At 35.5% G+C, this 15,936-nt stretch overlaps 2 protein-coding genes across 4 annotated transcripts; one reads left to right on the top strand and one right to left on the bottom strand.

The window, feature by feature from the left end:
- The first annotated feature begins 26 nt into the window (after window positions 1-26).
- LOC102586138 (nuclear pore complex protein DDB_G0274915-like) lies at window positions 27-8,077 on the top strand. 3 transcript variants are annotated; one of them, XM_015308074.1, is made up of 10 exons: window positions 27-434; window positions 1,268-1,314; window positions 1,490-1,605; window positions 2,581-2,683; window positions 2,783-3,055; window positions 3,140-3,226; window positions 3,320-3,943; window positions 4,462-4,844; window positions 5,588-7,737; window positions 7,771-8,077. In XM_015308074.1, the coding sequence occupies exons 1-9, from the start codon at window positions 146-148 to the stop codon at window positions 7,707-7,709; spliced, it is 4,044 nt and encodes a 1,347-aa protein (XP_015163560.1). In that variant the 5' UTR covers window positions 27-145; the 3' UTR covers window positions 7,710-7,737; window positions 7,771-8,077. The 3 variants fall into 3 exon arrangements, with proteins under 3 accessions (XP_015163560.1, XP_006345882.1, XP_015163561.1); XM_006345820.2 differs by having other exon boundaries at window positions 5,588-8,077; XM_015308075.1 differs by lacking the exons at window positions 27-434; window positions 1,268-1,314; window positions 1,490-1,605; window positions 2,581-2,683 and having other exon boundaries at window positions 2,869-3,055; window positions 3,304-3,943; window positions 5,588-8,077.
- Window positions 8,078-11,682: 3,605 nt separating this feature from the next.
- On the bottom strand, window positions 11,683-15,895 carry LOC102596088 (CASP-like protein PIMP1). Its single transcript, XM_015308034.1, has 3 exons — window positions 15,873-15,895; window positions 12,513-12,642; window positions 11,683-11,898 (listed from the first exon to the last, which is right to left on the bottom strand). The coding sequence occupies exons 1-3, from the start codon at window positions 15,893-15,895 to the stop codon at window positions 11,683-11,685; spliced, it is 369 nt and encodes a 122-aa protein (XP_015163520.1).
- Between the last annotated feature and the right edge of the window lie 41 nt (window positions 15,896-15,936).

Below are 15,936 nucleotides of genomic sequence, written 5' to 3'. Positions count from 1 at the left end.
ATCATTTATTTACCGCCACGCCCGCCAATGTCAATTCGCCGATATTTTTCTCGATTTCCGTGTCCATCCACGAAAATAAAACCCTAATTTCCCCCTCAATTTCCATTTTTTTCCCTCGTCTTTTTCTCTCGGTGGTTTTGAATAAATGGCGGCGGCGGGAGACGGCAGAACGGCGAGTTCCTCAGCCTACGAAGGCGGAGGAGCTGGAGGAAAGTTCCGGAGACGACCGTTCCGTAAGAACCAAACTACTCCTTACGATCGACCACCGACTGCCCTCCGGAACCCTAGTTGGCTCACAAAGCTCGTTGTCGATCCTGCCACGAAACTCATCACTTCCGGTGCTCGACGGTTCTTTTCTTCGATCTTCCAAAAACGTCTTACCACAGCTCCGACGCCATTGCCACTACCTTCGATGCCATTGCCACCTCCTCCAGGTTCTGATTTACACATTTCTGTATTGGACTATGCTTATTTGAATTGTTTAGAGTTTGCTCCGAATTTGCTGTTTGTTCTGTAGCAGCATTACATTTGTTTAGTCAAAAGTTGTAATTTTCTTTCTTTGGGGAGCTCGATAGAGTGTGATCTATATTAAATAGATTTGTATAATAAATTACAACTAGTTTGAGATGGAGCTGTTGTAGTACTGGTTGTTAAGTTTGTCTTGTTAAATAACAGAATGCTATTGCATCAAATTTGGTTGATCTATCAATGCTTAGAAATGAGGTGATAAGTAGTAGTAGTTGTGTGTCCAGAAAGCAGAATGCTTTTGATGATTTTCATGTAGTCTCAAAGACTCAAAACACAAACTTGGAAAGCTTGTTTTTTTTCAGTCGGTATATCTAGTTGGCCCTTTGATGAATTTAGAAAAATTGCTGTAAAAAAGTTTGTCCTATGCTGCATACACTTTTCTTTATGATCTATTCGTGTGTAAATTGGTGTGTGCTCTGAATTGTTTGTTATTCTGTTGTGTTACATTTGGGTTTTCAAAAAATGTAATTTTCTACTGTGTTAAGTAAGACTAAAGAGATGTCTGCTATCTTCTTTTCCTTAAAAAAGAAAAAAATGTGCTTTCCTAGGTGTCTGTTGGGCCAATAGAGCAAAGTGAAGACAACTGATTCATATACTAACTCCACCTAATTTTGCTCTAAGTCATTTTCTGACATTTATTAGCTGAACATCTTAGTATGAACTTCATTTGCTTCTTCTTTTTCATTAACTTTTATGTCAGACTTTAGTTAAGACCTGATTTCCTTTTTCATATAAGCAGAAGCAAGACAAGAATCAAAGGATGTGCAGCAGGAGTCCTGTCTTAAAGTAAGTTTACTATGTATAATTCTTGTGCTCAGAACTTCTGAAATCTGGTGCTTATGTATTTTACTTTTCACGTGTTTTCATCACATGAATTGTCCATCTTCCAAGAAACAACCACTTTTTTTCCTTTCCTTAGGCATATACTTATTTTGATGAACAATTCTTCCTCTTGATGAAGGATCATGCTGGAGCAGTAGTAGCCACTGGACATGAAGTTCGCAATGCTGCATGCAGCTCTGAGGACAGTGCATTCTCAGAGCTTGAGCAACTGTTGAAACAAAAGACATTCAGCAGGTAAGCGTTGTGATAACGTAGCAGTTGTTAGAATTGTGTCTGCTTTATCTCTTATTTCAGGTTTCGGTGGCTCCTACATGTTTATCAAATGTAAATTCACTGCCACTGGTACATGCTCTATCAGTGGTTAATACTGTCATTATATTCTGATGTGCATTTTCATATCGATGAACTATAGAAAACTGGAAGCCAGAAATTTGATCTTGCTGTTGCCTCAGACTTTGGGTCAATCGTAAAGGTATTAACAAGCGATGTGTGGTGGGCACTTGTTACAGATTCAAATCCTTCTTGGTTTTGGTTTAAGTGAAGAAGGGTAGATTGGCTGGCCAATTATACAGTTGAATTTCGAAGCTGTAAACAACTCATTTCTTGAGCATCAAAAATGTCTTTTTTTGCTTGTTATACGTTTTTGTTCCTAGTAAAGTACTCTTTTCTTGTCATAAAAAAATTACTCTTTTCTTAATAACCGTGGTGTCCGGGCTAGTTTGCGCGTACCTTGTTTAGTTTCATTGTACCTGCTTCCTCCCACCACCACCAACACATGTATCGTGTGAAATCGTCCATCAAGAAGTGAATTGCTATTTTTTCATTTAGATTAAACAATTTCTTTTGAACTCTAACGTAATCTGTCTGAATGTTATGTTCTTGATGTTGGCCTCAATTGAGTTCATCTGTTTCTGGATGAAGGGTTAGTTAAAGATACGTGCTGGTTTTGTAGCATCCTTTTTTGTCGTAGCCACTACTTTATAGAGCTAACCCCTTGATCATCCTTATTAGGTACTTTTAGTCAATGTATGGGAGACTAACGTTCTTATAGGAACCAATGAAGTTAGAAATCTGGTTCAGTTGAATTGACTTTTCCAGGCAGGACTTACCCAAAAGAAGAAGAAGAAGAATTAAATAGTACATTGATATTTGGTTTCAAGGTGGCATATGGTGTTTAGTGTTTACTAATATGAGATTTGGTGGGTGCAGAGATGAAATTGACCGCTTGACAGAACTTTTGCGCTCCAAAACTGTAGATACCCCTGCTGGGAATGATAAGGGTGCTGTTGCTACCCCTGTCACAAGTTCAAGAGTAAGATGGATGCCTTGTTTGGGTACTCGACATATTAGCTTTGTTGCAAGTATGTAAATATTGGGTCAGTCTCTGACATAAATGTGTTGATGGTTCCAGGCCCCTAAAGGGAATGTTGCATCGGCTGCTGAACTTGCAAAAGCTTACATGGACACTAGGCCATCAAAGGCTAGTGTGAGAGTTGATTCACCAGAGCTAAAAAATGTAGCATATTCCCAAAATTTGCCTATTACATCAGTGACTACAAAGACTGCTGGTCTTATTGGGGTTCGAGCAAATGGAATTACCCCTCCAAGGTCTCGTGGAAGATCTGCAATATACCACATGGCTCGCACACCGTACTCCAGACTTCGTCAAACTGATGGTCAAATGGTGCATATGCTTTTCTGCGTACTTTAAGTGTTGGGAATTATTTAATTTGTTAGAATTTTTTGTTTAACTTTGGTCCTCTATCAGGCAAGTAGCTCCACACATAATGCTTATAGCGGGCCTTCTTTATCTGAGTCAGTCTTGGAGCATGATGGATATTTTGGCTCTAAACAGGTATTATTTACAAATCACTGTGGTATTGAACTGATTTGCATTCTTTACTTGTATTGCCATCTGTGAGTGAATTTCAGTTTTTTCCTCTTTCAGCCTCTCAAACGGAGAAGTTCTGATCTGGAAGATGATATCGGCTCTGTTGGCCCCATTCGCAGGACTCGACAGAAACCAAATCTCCTGTCACATGGAATTTCACGTCCTAGTCCTGGAGGAGTTGCTTCTGCTGCTGCTGATGTGCCTACAAGGTATGTTCACATCCCTCCCAAGCCCAGTGAGACAGCTGCAAAGATATTGGAGCATCTTGAAAATCTAACCCCAAAGGAGAAGTCATCAGAATCAAGACTAGCTGCAGGGAGTGATAAAACACCCAAGAAATTGTCACCAAACATGCTTCGCGGACAAGCTCTTAAAAGCTTGGAGTCTTTGGATTCTCCCAAGTTGCTACAGAATGCACAAGACAGCCATAAGTTGGAAAATTGGTCTAAGGTTATTCCAACCAATGGCCATGATTCTAGTTTGCAGAAGCAAGGCAAAATAGAACAACATCGGCAAAATGAATCTATTAACAGGCCAACTGTTGTAGCAAAGAATAATGAAAAAAATTCATTTGAAGATGCTCAACATGCTCAACCAGGTGTGGAAACAGCTGATTCACTGGATAAGAAGTCTTCAGTTCCACCTCAGAAGAAGCATGCTTTTAGGATGAGTGCACTTGAGGTTCATTCCCTTTTTTTCAACTTATTTGTGGTCTTTGACTATCTTTACTAGCTTTGAATTGGAGTCCTACTGTGTTACAACAAATTTGGGCCTTGTCGGTGCATCTTCTGGATACTTGCGAACTTCTTGCTCTTTTGTATTGCACTTTTCAGACAATTTGTGGTGGTGCAATTGTGATTTCTCTTTAGACCGATTCCTTCTATTTCATTTGTGGTGGTGCAATGACGATTTCTATGTAGACCAATTCCTTATTAGTGTTCTCTTTCATTGTCACTGGCATGTTATATAAGTCTAATTAACATCTTACCTTCTTTGCAATCAAATACAGTCGCATAAAATGAAATGAAGGGAATACTAGTGCTTCATGACCATTACCCATCTAAATTTTGGACTTTTTACTTTTTTAGTTTTATTCATCGGTATCTTTGTCAAGATTCTTTTGTAAGCTTGGGGATTTGCTGACAATAACCAATTTAGTTCATAGTCATTTTGTTTTACTGTTATTCTCATCTTCACAGGACTCGTTTGAGATGGATGAGGATATAAACTTTGACAAGTCTGCCTCTCAATTGGCTGAAGGAAGAGATAAGATGGGTATATCTGGTGCTGAAAAGAAGTCTCTGTCTACTGATGAGGCCCTGAACAAACCTGCTGCTCTTTCTGAAACAAATGCTAACCTGGGGATTTTGAACAAAAGAATTGATATGAAGGCTCCTGATGCTGCTCTTATCAGCGTCAACAGCCCCAGTTTCCTGCCCAGTTCTGATCCCCTGTCACCGGAGGTTGTCCCACCATCATTTGGGTCAAACAAATCAAAGGAGTTGAGTGGTGACAAGGTCCCAGCTCTTTTATTTTCATCACCATTCCCTCTCTCAGGGTTAAAACCAGAAAGCTCAAGCAGGTTAGTTTGTACTTTATCAAATTCCAAGGATATGTTTTTAATTGTTATTACTTTTGTCACCATGTTCTACAATGCATTTGTGTCTAATGATAATGACAGCAGATACAAAGCTAGCAAGTCTAGAAATGTCATGATATTTTTTGTTTTGTTCTTTTAACCGTCAAAATGTAGGCACTTGGGGTTCCAGATATTTTACACAATGTGAACATCTTAAGCTCTTGTGACTTACACTCCACCACACTCTAGAAATTCTTTTTGATGTGATTGATTAAAACCTAGGAGAAAGTAACACAAAAGTAGTTACTGTCAGAAGAAATCTTGTGATATTTTTGTTTTGTTCTTTTAACCTTCAAAATTGTAGGCACTTGGGGTTCCACGTATCTTGCTGTGTAAAATCTTAAGCTCTTCTTACTAACACTCCCCTCCACTCTAGAGATTCTTTTGATGCGATTGATGAAAACCTAGGAGAAACTAAATATTACTGGTAATTACTGTCAAGTATGACCGTTAGATTGCAAGGTCAATCACTTGTTAAAAGAAGTCTAGTAGTTGAATTTTATTTGTTGAGGAGTGGCAAAGAAGACTTTAAGCTGAGAACAAATAATGAACAACTTGAAAATGCTATTCAGCCTTCTGTAGAAAAATCAAGTGAAGGAAATTAGTGTGAAGTCCTTTTGAGTTTTATGCACCCTTTTCTGGTACTACTTGAAGGCAGTTATCAAATTTTTCCTCTTTATCTGCAGTTTATCCAACCCTGCTTTTGGCCTGGCTGGTGCTTCATCGGAACTCCTTGAGTCAGATAACTCACAGAAGGATGGTAAAAGCAATGGGAAATTAGAACCTTTATCATCTGGTTTATCACCTTCAGCTTTATTTGCTGCTCCATCAAGCACTTCTAGCTTCAGTAATGGACAGTTCACACCTAGTCCTGCTATCTCAGCCACTTCTCTCTTGGTATCAAGTAATTCCCCCAAGGATGTTCAGTCTTACAGTTCAAGTGAGGTTGCCTGTTCCACAACCATTTCAGCTGCTGTTGGTGGTGGTCTGTTTGGTTTTGCTGCAGCATCTTCAGTATCAACTGAACCTCTTATCAAATCTGGGCCCTCTGAAGTTCCACCAATGGTGTCAACGCTTTCAACAGCTTCCACTGCAGACGATGCAGACCTGAAAACCAAAGCAGCTAATTCTGACAACTTGAGTAGCAGTTCACCTTTTGCGGGCTCATCATTTGCATCTACAAGTCCTGGAAATAGTATTTTTGGTTTTAGTTCATCAGGAGTGTCCACAGTTACTACAGCTAGTGTCCAGTCTCAGAGTTCCGTTTTCAGCACTGGAGCTCAGTCACTTGTTAGTGCTCAAACTTCTCTCACTGGATCAGACAATACCAGAGTCACACAGAGTGTTACTGCTCATTTTGGATCATCTACTACATCACCAGAAGTGGGCAATTCTGGAATGACATTTTTCTCCTCTGTCGGTTCTGCTTCAAGTAATACTGGCATAGTTTCTGCTGCTGCTTCAGATAGTAACCCCGTTGGCTCCAGCGCTGCTGCTTTTGGAAATTTTAGTTTTGGGGCAAGTTCTTCAACCTCATCTACGATGAGCAGTTCAGTCGGACCTAGCAGTGGGACAACTCAGCTGGCATTCACTTTTGGTGCTAGTCCGGCAGTTCATGCAGCCACCACTGCACTTGCCACTTCCAGCAATGCTACTTCTGCTATATTTAGTTTTGGTAATAAATCTTCATCTTCCTCGGCAAATGCCGTGGACACCTCTACCCGTCCTAGTCCTAGCACATTTAATTTTGGTGGTAGTTCTTCAGCTTCCTCATTGAACAATGTCAGCATGTCTAATAGTGCTGCTCCTGGAATATTTAGTTTTGGTGGTGGTTCTTCAGCTTCTTCAACCAATACTGTCAGCACCTCCACCAATGCTACTCCTGGTGTATTTAGTTTTGGTGGTGGTTCTTCAGCTTCTTCAACCAATACTGTCAGCACCTCCACCAATGCTACTCCTGGCGTGTTTAGTTTTGGTGGTAACTCTTCGGCTTCCTCAACAAATACTGTCAGCACCTCTACCAGTGCTACCGCTGGCATATTTAATTTTGGTGCTAGTTCTTCCGTTCTGTCAACAAATACTATCAGCACCTCCACTAGTGCTGCCCCCGGCGTATTTAGTTTTGGTGCTAGCTCTTCAGTTTCGTCAACAAATGCTGTCAATGCCATCAGCACAGTCAGTCCTAGTCCATTTGCTTTTGGTGCCAGTTCTGCCTCTCCACAAACTTCCAGTGCTGCTGGAATTTTAGGTTCCAATTGGCAGGCCCCTAAGTCTCCTGGCTTTAGTTCCCCATTTAGTTCTGCTACCCCTACTGGGTTTGCATTTGGAGCATCTTCATCTTCTTTTACTCCTCCAGCCACCACTGCTGCGGTCTTTGGATCAGCACCCAGTACTCCTAGTGGACCAGCCTTTCCATTTGGTTCAACTTCTTTGACAAATCCGTCTACGCAGCCCATATTTGGGAACTCTACTTCTCCTTTTACTGCATCCCCTGGGAATAATAACCAGATGAGCATGGAAGACAGCATGACCGAGGACACTATGCATGCATCTTCCCCTGCAGTTGCTTTTGGTCAACCTTCTGTCTCGCCCTCTCCTGGTGGTTTCATGTTTGGTTCAACACCTAATCCATTCCAGTTTGGTGGCCAGCAGAATCAGGCAGCTGCTGCTGCTGCTCAGAATCCATCTCCATTTGCAGCATCAGGCAGTTTAGGTGCTGGAGGGAGTTTCTCATTGGGTAGCAATGGTCCTGACAAATCAGGTCGAAAGATTGTCAAAGTTAATAGAAATAAGAACAGAAGGAAGTGAAGCAGTTGACAACAACATTGGATCCTTATGGTAGATATTGTTGGCAAGATGATTAATTTTTCGATGATATATCAGCAGCCATGGTTTATGGGTTTGCGCAATTCTCTTTTTTCCTTTTTAAATTTTGCGCTTTGTAGATCTGCATCTCCAGGAAGTGAAGATCTTGTAATCCTATCGTCTTTTTGGCATAAAATGTCACAATTTTGGGCAACATTTCTTGGTAAAGTGGTTGTAGTTGTATCAGTAGGGGGCTGTAAGAGAGCCTGGTTAGCCTTTGTTTTTTCTTTCTATAAATTCGTTTTCTGTACTTGTAACATAATAAGGAAATGTTTGTTTCTCTAAGTAAATCTCTTTCTATTGAGGACTTATTTTCGAGATGAAAAACATATTCCTGAATCAATATTGCAGATTAACGTTATGTGATTTCTTCTCATCAGTTTAAATTTTGATGCTCAGAGCTACCTGGACGCAGTGCACACTACCCGATGGATGGTGCATGGAGCTACTCAATAGCAGGTACCTAATAGAATAATCGCGTAAATTAACTAGGACATTTGGCAGGAGATTCTGTTTGGACAAATATTTTACTCCATTGAATGCTATATTTGCCAGATCATTTATTTAAATTATCTTTCAAGAAAAGCACAACTTATTTGGAAATAGAAAATATGTGATCCTTAAACCAATATTTAAGAAATGAACATATATTCTTTGAATCTAAATGCATGCAACAACTAATCGATTAAGAATTGCTTAGCAGTTAGTACTAGGCACATATACTCAGCCTTTGATTACAAGTTATTTGAAACAATATCTAATGGAACACGTATCAGAAACAACCTATCTACCCTACAAAGGTAGGGGTAAGATTTGTGTATATCTTACCCTCTTAGACTCGACTTGTGGGAATACACTGGATATGATGTAGTTGTTTGAAGAAAGTCAGTTCAGAGTTTTCAGAACCTACCCATATTTCCAAATTATTGAGTCATTGTTAAAAAAAATTAGATTATAACTCGATTTGCAAAAACTATTATCAATTGAGACGTTCAAAAATTAGATGTTAGTTCAAACGACCAGTGCAACAAGAATGCAGTTTTTTTTCTTATATTTAAAAAAAATCATTGCTACCCATAATTAAGCGATAAATTTAGACCAAAAAAATACTTATTATTAACCGTAGTTATGTGCTTAATTAAATTTTATATAAAGACAAATGTAATGCATTTATTTGTTTGGTGTAAGCATCGAGTTTAATTCGGATAATGTTTTTCCGCAATATTGTTCTTGCTTGAAATAAAATTCTGTACATATGGTTCTATGATCAATAAATAAATCATTAAAATTGAAGAAAATGAATGATTAGGATTATGCAAAACTCCCTTTTGTAGGACTTCATCAATTCATACCACTTAAGCAACCTAACATGTACAACTTACAATAATATATGTGGATCATTTACATACAAGAATAAGAAAAGAAAAATGGTCAAAAAGAGAAAAAACCCAGAATAGGAAGAAAAACACCAAATATGGTAATGGACTTGTTAAAAGAAAAGAAAAAAAAAGAATGGTGATGGACTCAACTTGAAAAATACTTACTCACACCCGACAATTACATTATACCATGGTTGTGTTACAACCATGGTTAAATAATAATAAGTTAGTGTGCAAAACATCTATATTGATTGGACGACCCTCCAAACTCATATTCAACACATACCCAATGGTACTTTTGAAGAGTTAGAATAACATAGCAGAATGCCAGAACATCATGTACGAGTAAATTTTTCCCGACTTGTCAACTTTGCCTTGTTGTTGCCAATGGAACCACCTCAGCTAAAGGAGTAGGCAAAGGAGATGGAAAAGGAGAACTTCTACAATTTGGACAAGTAGGGTGAAGTCTAAGCCAAGGGTCAATACATTTGACATGAAAAATATGGTGACAATCAGGCAAAAGTCTAAGTTTATCATTGTCTTTATAATCAACCAAACAAATTGAACAACCAGAAGAAATTAAAAAATCCCTTTTGTTGTGACTCTTGGCTTGTGAATAAAGTAATTTTGGATAATTTCTCAAAGTTGTTTCATCAAGACCTTGTTGAATGAAAATCAATTGATTTTCAACTATACTTGTGCTGGTTGTGTTGTTGTTGACAATATTATGTGAAGAGGAATTATTGGTACTTGATCTTTTCCAATATATAAGTAAGAAGAATAGGTGATGAGTATAAGTATAACAAGGATCAAAAGGGAAAATCCAATGCCATATCCATAATTTTCGAAGTTTTTTTCACCAATGTAATGATCTTGAGTATCTTCAATGCCATCTCCTATTGTGTTGTTCATGATGAGAGACGAGTGTTCTTTAAGAGAAAATCGTGATGAAAAAGATACGAGGTTCTTGAAATTTAGAGAAATTTTGAATCTTTGTATGTGTGTGTGTTGAGGTGGAAAATTATGGAGGAAAAATTGGACTTTTTTGGAGTTTAAGGAAAGGGAGAAATGTGTAGCTATTGAATGTTTTATAGATACTATATAGTATATGAATATAAGAGAACCTTTTATCTCATGAAGGATTAAGCAACATAAAAAGAGTGTTGTTTAGGCAAAAAAGGTTCTTTTTTTCTTTTTTGTTCTTTTAAACTTTTATTGGTGTGGTGGAAAGGTTTTTTTTTGTTTGTTTGGGGGCGAGTGGGTTGGGTTAGGTGGGTGAGAGGGATGGAACATAGGATAACATAAAAAAAAGGGGCTAATTGCACTTTTGATCCTCTAATTATTAGTAAGTTTTGATTTTGATCCTTTGTGATATTTTACTAAGCATATTTAATTTGAATTAATCAAAATGTGTTATTGGTCCTTCTAAATAGGGAATTACTTATATTTAGATTGTTAGAACTATATTACCTTCTAATATGTGATAACAATACAAATTTAAAATAAGGAATGAGTAATTAAATGATATAACAGTTAATATTTCGTTAAATATATGAATATTCACAAATTGAAGGATAACAAACACATACTACAATCAATTCAATGTTAAATATATTTTACCAGGTATGACAAAAATTAAAATCAAAATTCATTATTATATTTCAAGAATTAAAAATACAAATTTCCCCAAAATAACTAAAATAACAAAGAGACAAAAATTACAATGATAACATTAAATTCTTCATGCTACCAATCTCAAGCATGCAATTTATTCATGTCTTACTTATCATCAATTTCTTTTCAACAAGAAAACAATAAACAAAATTCCCAAGACAAAAAAAAGGAAAAAAAAACATATTATGAATTGAATTAGCTAGCATGGTCCAAATTTTTGCAATTTGCATGTTCATAATCTTCGAACTCTTCAGAAATATCGTTAGACATGTTCGCGCTTCCAAAAAATACGTAGTTTTTGAAATATTCAACACGAATACGATAATATTTTTGAAGAGTCTGAACAACAACAGTGCGACTTAGGAAGAAGATCTCTTTGGAAGATTGAGAGAAGAAATGATAGAGGATATAGCAGAGGAAATAGATCCAAGAAGAAGCACACTAGCAGAAGCATTTGCTATGTTGATAAAATTTTGTATATTTTAAATCAAAATTCATTATTATATTTCAAGAATTAAAAATACAAATTTCCCCAAAATAACTAAAATAACAAAGAGACAAAAATTACAATGATAACATTAAATTCTTCATGCTACCAATCTCAAGCATGCAATTTATTCATGTCTTACTTATCATCAATTTCTTTTCAACAAGAAAACAATAAACAAAACTCCAAAACAAAAAAAGGAAAAAAAAATATGATGGTCCAAATTTTTGCAATTTGCATGTTCATAATCTTATATTGTTCGAACTCTTTAGAAATATCGTCAGACGCGTTTGCTCCTCCAAAAGTTACATAATTTTAGAAAATTCAACACGAATACGATAATATTTTTGAAGAGTCTGAACAACAACAGTGCGACTTAGGAAGAAGATCTCTTTGGAAGATTGAGAGAAGAAATGATAGAGGATATAGCAGAGGAAATAGATCCAAGAAGAAGCACACTAGCAGAAGCATTTGCTATGTTGATAAAATTTTGCATCTTTTGGGTAGTCTCATCATTGTCCTTAAGTCTGTTATATTCCACTGTCAATCCTAATCCAGCAGCAGCACCAGTAGCCAATAGGAATAAAATTATCTGCAAAAAAATATATACATGAATTATCACTTTTTCGCGAGTTTCACATTATAACTATTGGTAACAATTGTTTATTTCTTCTTATTTGAATTATTACCGTCTATGTATTAAAACACACCTCAACTACTCAGTACTTGAATTGATAGTTGAGAAATGTGTTTTAATATAAAGTGCACGGTAAAAACACAACTAAAATATTTTCGATTTTACGATTTTCATACCTGAACTATTAGGTGTGCGAGTTTTCTATTTGAACTTTCACAGACTATTTATCAAAACACAATTCAATGATCAATTATTCCTGAACAATGGTGATATTTCAAGTAGGAAAAGGGAACAACAGATAATTGAGGTGTGTTTCGATAAATAATTGATAGTAATTTAGGTAGGAAATTCAGACACCTCGAAATATTGAGATACTTAAAGTGTGTTTTTTCAGTTTTTCACCGAGTGTTTGATAGCCCTATTGAGACCCCAATTAATTCAAACTCGAACCACATTAAGGTCTATTATTAAAATGAAAAAACACTTTACTAATAAATTGTCACTACCAGAGCTCAAACCCGAGATCATTGATAATTATTTCAAAACCTTGTCATCATTGATTTACCTACCTTATCACCATAGAATTCAAAATAAGCAAGACCACCATCAATGGGACTTCCAGATTTCACATGGAAAAATATTAACACAATTAGTAACGATGTGTAGGCTATTCCAATCACATCTGCAGCTATCATATAACTGCATCCAAAAAATAAAAATAATTAGGATAAGTAAAAAAAGCATATACACATTCATTTAATCAAGTCCTCTAATGCGCGACTCTGAATTTAGTCAGGCTCCGATGTGCGATGAAAAATCAATAAAATATATACACATTCATTTATAGGAGTAATTCACCGTAAAACAAACTAGGGACTTGGGGTGAAGATGAGGTGTGCTGGAGGGTGGTGGGGACACAAGCAAGTTGAAATGTCGCTTGTGGAATCTATTTTCCATACTTCCACTAGAGAAGTCATTTTCCTCATTTTCAAAAAACTTGTTTTCTTACCGAACAAGAGAAAATTGGAAAATACTTTCGTTCGTACCGAACACACACAAAGTGATGAAGTATATTGTAAAGGGAAAAAGTAGTTTTACCGGTAAACATGAATGTCGGTGGAAACAACCTTGATTGGTGAACCATAAATGTTAAATGTATCAAAACTATTAGTAGCAATGACAATCAATGACACCAACAAGAAGCTAAATGTTATGAGTCTCATACACTAGAGATCCCACTAGTGGTTTCAAGCCAATCATTAGTGAAGAAAATGAAGTACTAGTTGATGATGTTTGGTTTTGGTTCATTGTTGTTGTTGTTGTTGTTGATGATGATGGTGTTTGGTTTTGGTCCATTTGGTTTATCTTGTACTTTTATTTGCTAGTTGTGTTGCTACTAATAAACTTGTATCTCCACAAAGTCATTAAGCCCCCTTTATATATTGCTTACAAAGTTACTACTCCTTTCTCAGTTTCATATTAGTTGTCCAACAATAATATATTTAGTGAAATCCCGAAAAAGGTACCTGGGAAAGATAGAGTGTACGTAGATTTTACATACACTCTAAATTGTCCACTTTATTATAAATAGTTATCCTAAATTACTTGTCAATTTACAAAACCAGAACATAATTGATTAAATTTTTTCATTTTACCTTTACAACTAGTTCTTTTAAAAAAGTGTTTGTAAACTCTGAAAAAAGCTTATTATGGAGTAAATTAGTAAAATTGTCTTTATTTATGATTTTGTAAGCAAAATGTAAAGAGAAAAGTAGACAACTAATATGGAACGAAACGAGTATTAATTTTTGTGGTTGTTTGTTACGCCCATGAGTTCTTGGTTGTATAAGTTACAACCAAATTCCTTGGAGGTTTGTGATTGCTTGTATAGTTATTTTCAAAGTTTATGTCTTAATCCATATCAAACATAAAAGTCCTCTTTATAATAAAAAATAAAAAAGAGCAGGCAACATTGTTTCCCTTGTTAAACATATCCTCCAGCTTTAGACAACATATGGTTGCAAAATATATTAACTTTAAATTCGCCACAGATTATATTTTTCTTGTTTTTTCGAGTTACAGGTGTATTGAAAATGATCTCTTTACCAAAAATACTTCAAATTCTTCTCTTTTTGATTCACTTATAAAACTATGTTGAATTAGTTATATTTGATAGTTCTAATTTCTTGTAGATTATACGTTTATTTTAATGAGCTTACCTTCTCACAAGACAAAGCACACCAATTCATCTGTTGTGGCCAAAAACAAAGTTCACGATTTATATCTATGAGCAGCGATTCATGTATAAAGCATAATGATACCATAGAGATAAAAAATGGACACCAAATTTCAACGAACAGCAGGAGAGACATAGTGTGTGCATGAAGAAAACAATTTGACTGTATAAGGGAGACAACGATATATCAACAAGTCCTAAGCATATATCAGAATGTAAAAGTATACTTTGGGCTTGACATGAAGAATATGGTGACAATCAGGCAAAAGTCTAAGTTTATCAATGTCTTTATAATCAACCAAACAAATTGAACAACCAGAAGAAATTAAAAAATCCCTTTTGTTGTGACTCTTGGCTTGTGAATAAAGTAATTTTGGATAATTTCTCAATGTTGTTTCATCAAGACCTTGTTGAATGAAAATCAATTGATTTTCAACTATACTTGTGTTGGTTGTGGTGTTGTTGACAATATTATGTGAAGAGGAATTATTGGTACTTGATCTTTTTCCAATATATAAGTAAGAAGAATAGGTGATGAGTATAAGTATAACAAGGATTAATATGGAAAATCCAATACCATATCCATAATTTTCAAAGCTTTTTTCACCAATGTAATGATCTTGAGTATCTTCAATGCCATCTCCTATTGTGTTGTTCATGATGAGAGACGAGTGTTCTTGAAGAGAAAATCGTGATGAAAAAAACACAAGGTTCTTGAAATTCAGAGAAACTATGAATCTTTTTTTTTGTGTTTGTGTGTGTGTTGAGGTGGAAAATTATGGAGGAAAAAATTGGGTATTTTTTTGGGTACTTTTTGGAGTTTAAGGAAAGGGAGAAATGTGTAGCTATTGAAGGTTTTATAGATACTATATAGTATATATATGAATATAAGAGAACCTTTTATGTCACGAAGGATTAAGCAACATAAAAAGAGTGTTGTTTAGGCAAAAAAGGTTCTTTTTTACTTTTTTGTTCTTTTAAACTTTTATTGGTGTGGTGGAAAGGGATTTTTTTGTTTGGGGGTGAGTGGGTTGGGTTAGGTGGGTGAGAGGGATGGAACATAGGATAACATAAAAAAAGGGGCTAATTGCACTTTTGATGCTCTAATTATTAGTAAGTTTTGATTTTGATCCTTTGTGATATTTTACTAAGCATATTTAATTTGGATTAATCAAAATGTGTTATTGGTCCTTCTAAATAGGGAATTGCTTATATTTAGATTGTTAGAACTATATTACCTTCTAATATGTGATAACAATACAAATTTAACACAAGGAATGAGTAATAAATGATATAACAATTAATATTTCATTAAATATATGAATATTCACAAATTGAAGGATAACAAACACATACTACAAATTTACAATCAATTCAATGTTAAATATATTTTACCAGGTATCACAAAAATTAAATCAAAATTCATTATTATATTTCAAGAATTAAAAATACAAATTTCCCCAAAAAAACTAAAATAACAAAGACAAAAATTACAATGATAACATTAAATTCTTCATGCTACCAATCTCAAGCATGCAATTTATTCATGTCTTACTTATCATCAATTTATTTTCAACAAGAAAACAATAAACAAAATTCCCAAGACAAAAAAAAGGAAAAAAAAACATATTATGAATTGAATTAGCTAGCATGGTCCAAATTTTTGCAATTTGCATGTTCATAATCTTCGAACTCTTCAGAAATATCGTTAGACATGTTCGCGCTTCCAAAAAATACGTAGTTTTTGAAATATTCAA

This window comes from Solanum tuberosum, unplaced genomic scaffold (genome assembly GCF_000226075.1).
Source record: "Solanum tuberosum cultivar DM 1-3 516 R44 unplaced genomic scaffold, SolTub_3.0 scf00072, whole genome shotgun sequence".
NCBI lineage: Eukaryota > Viridiplantae > Streptophyta > Magnoliopsida > Solanales > Solanaceae > Solanum > Solanum tuberosum.
The sequence above is the reverse complement of the archived record's forward strand: the minus strand, read 5'-3'. Positions and strand labels throughout refer to the sequence as shown.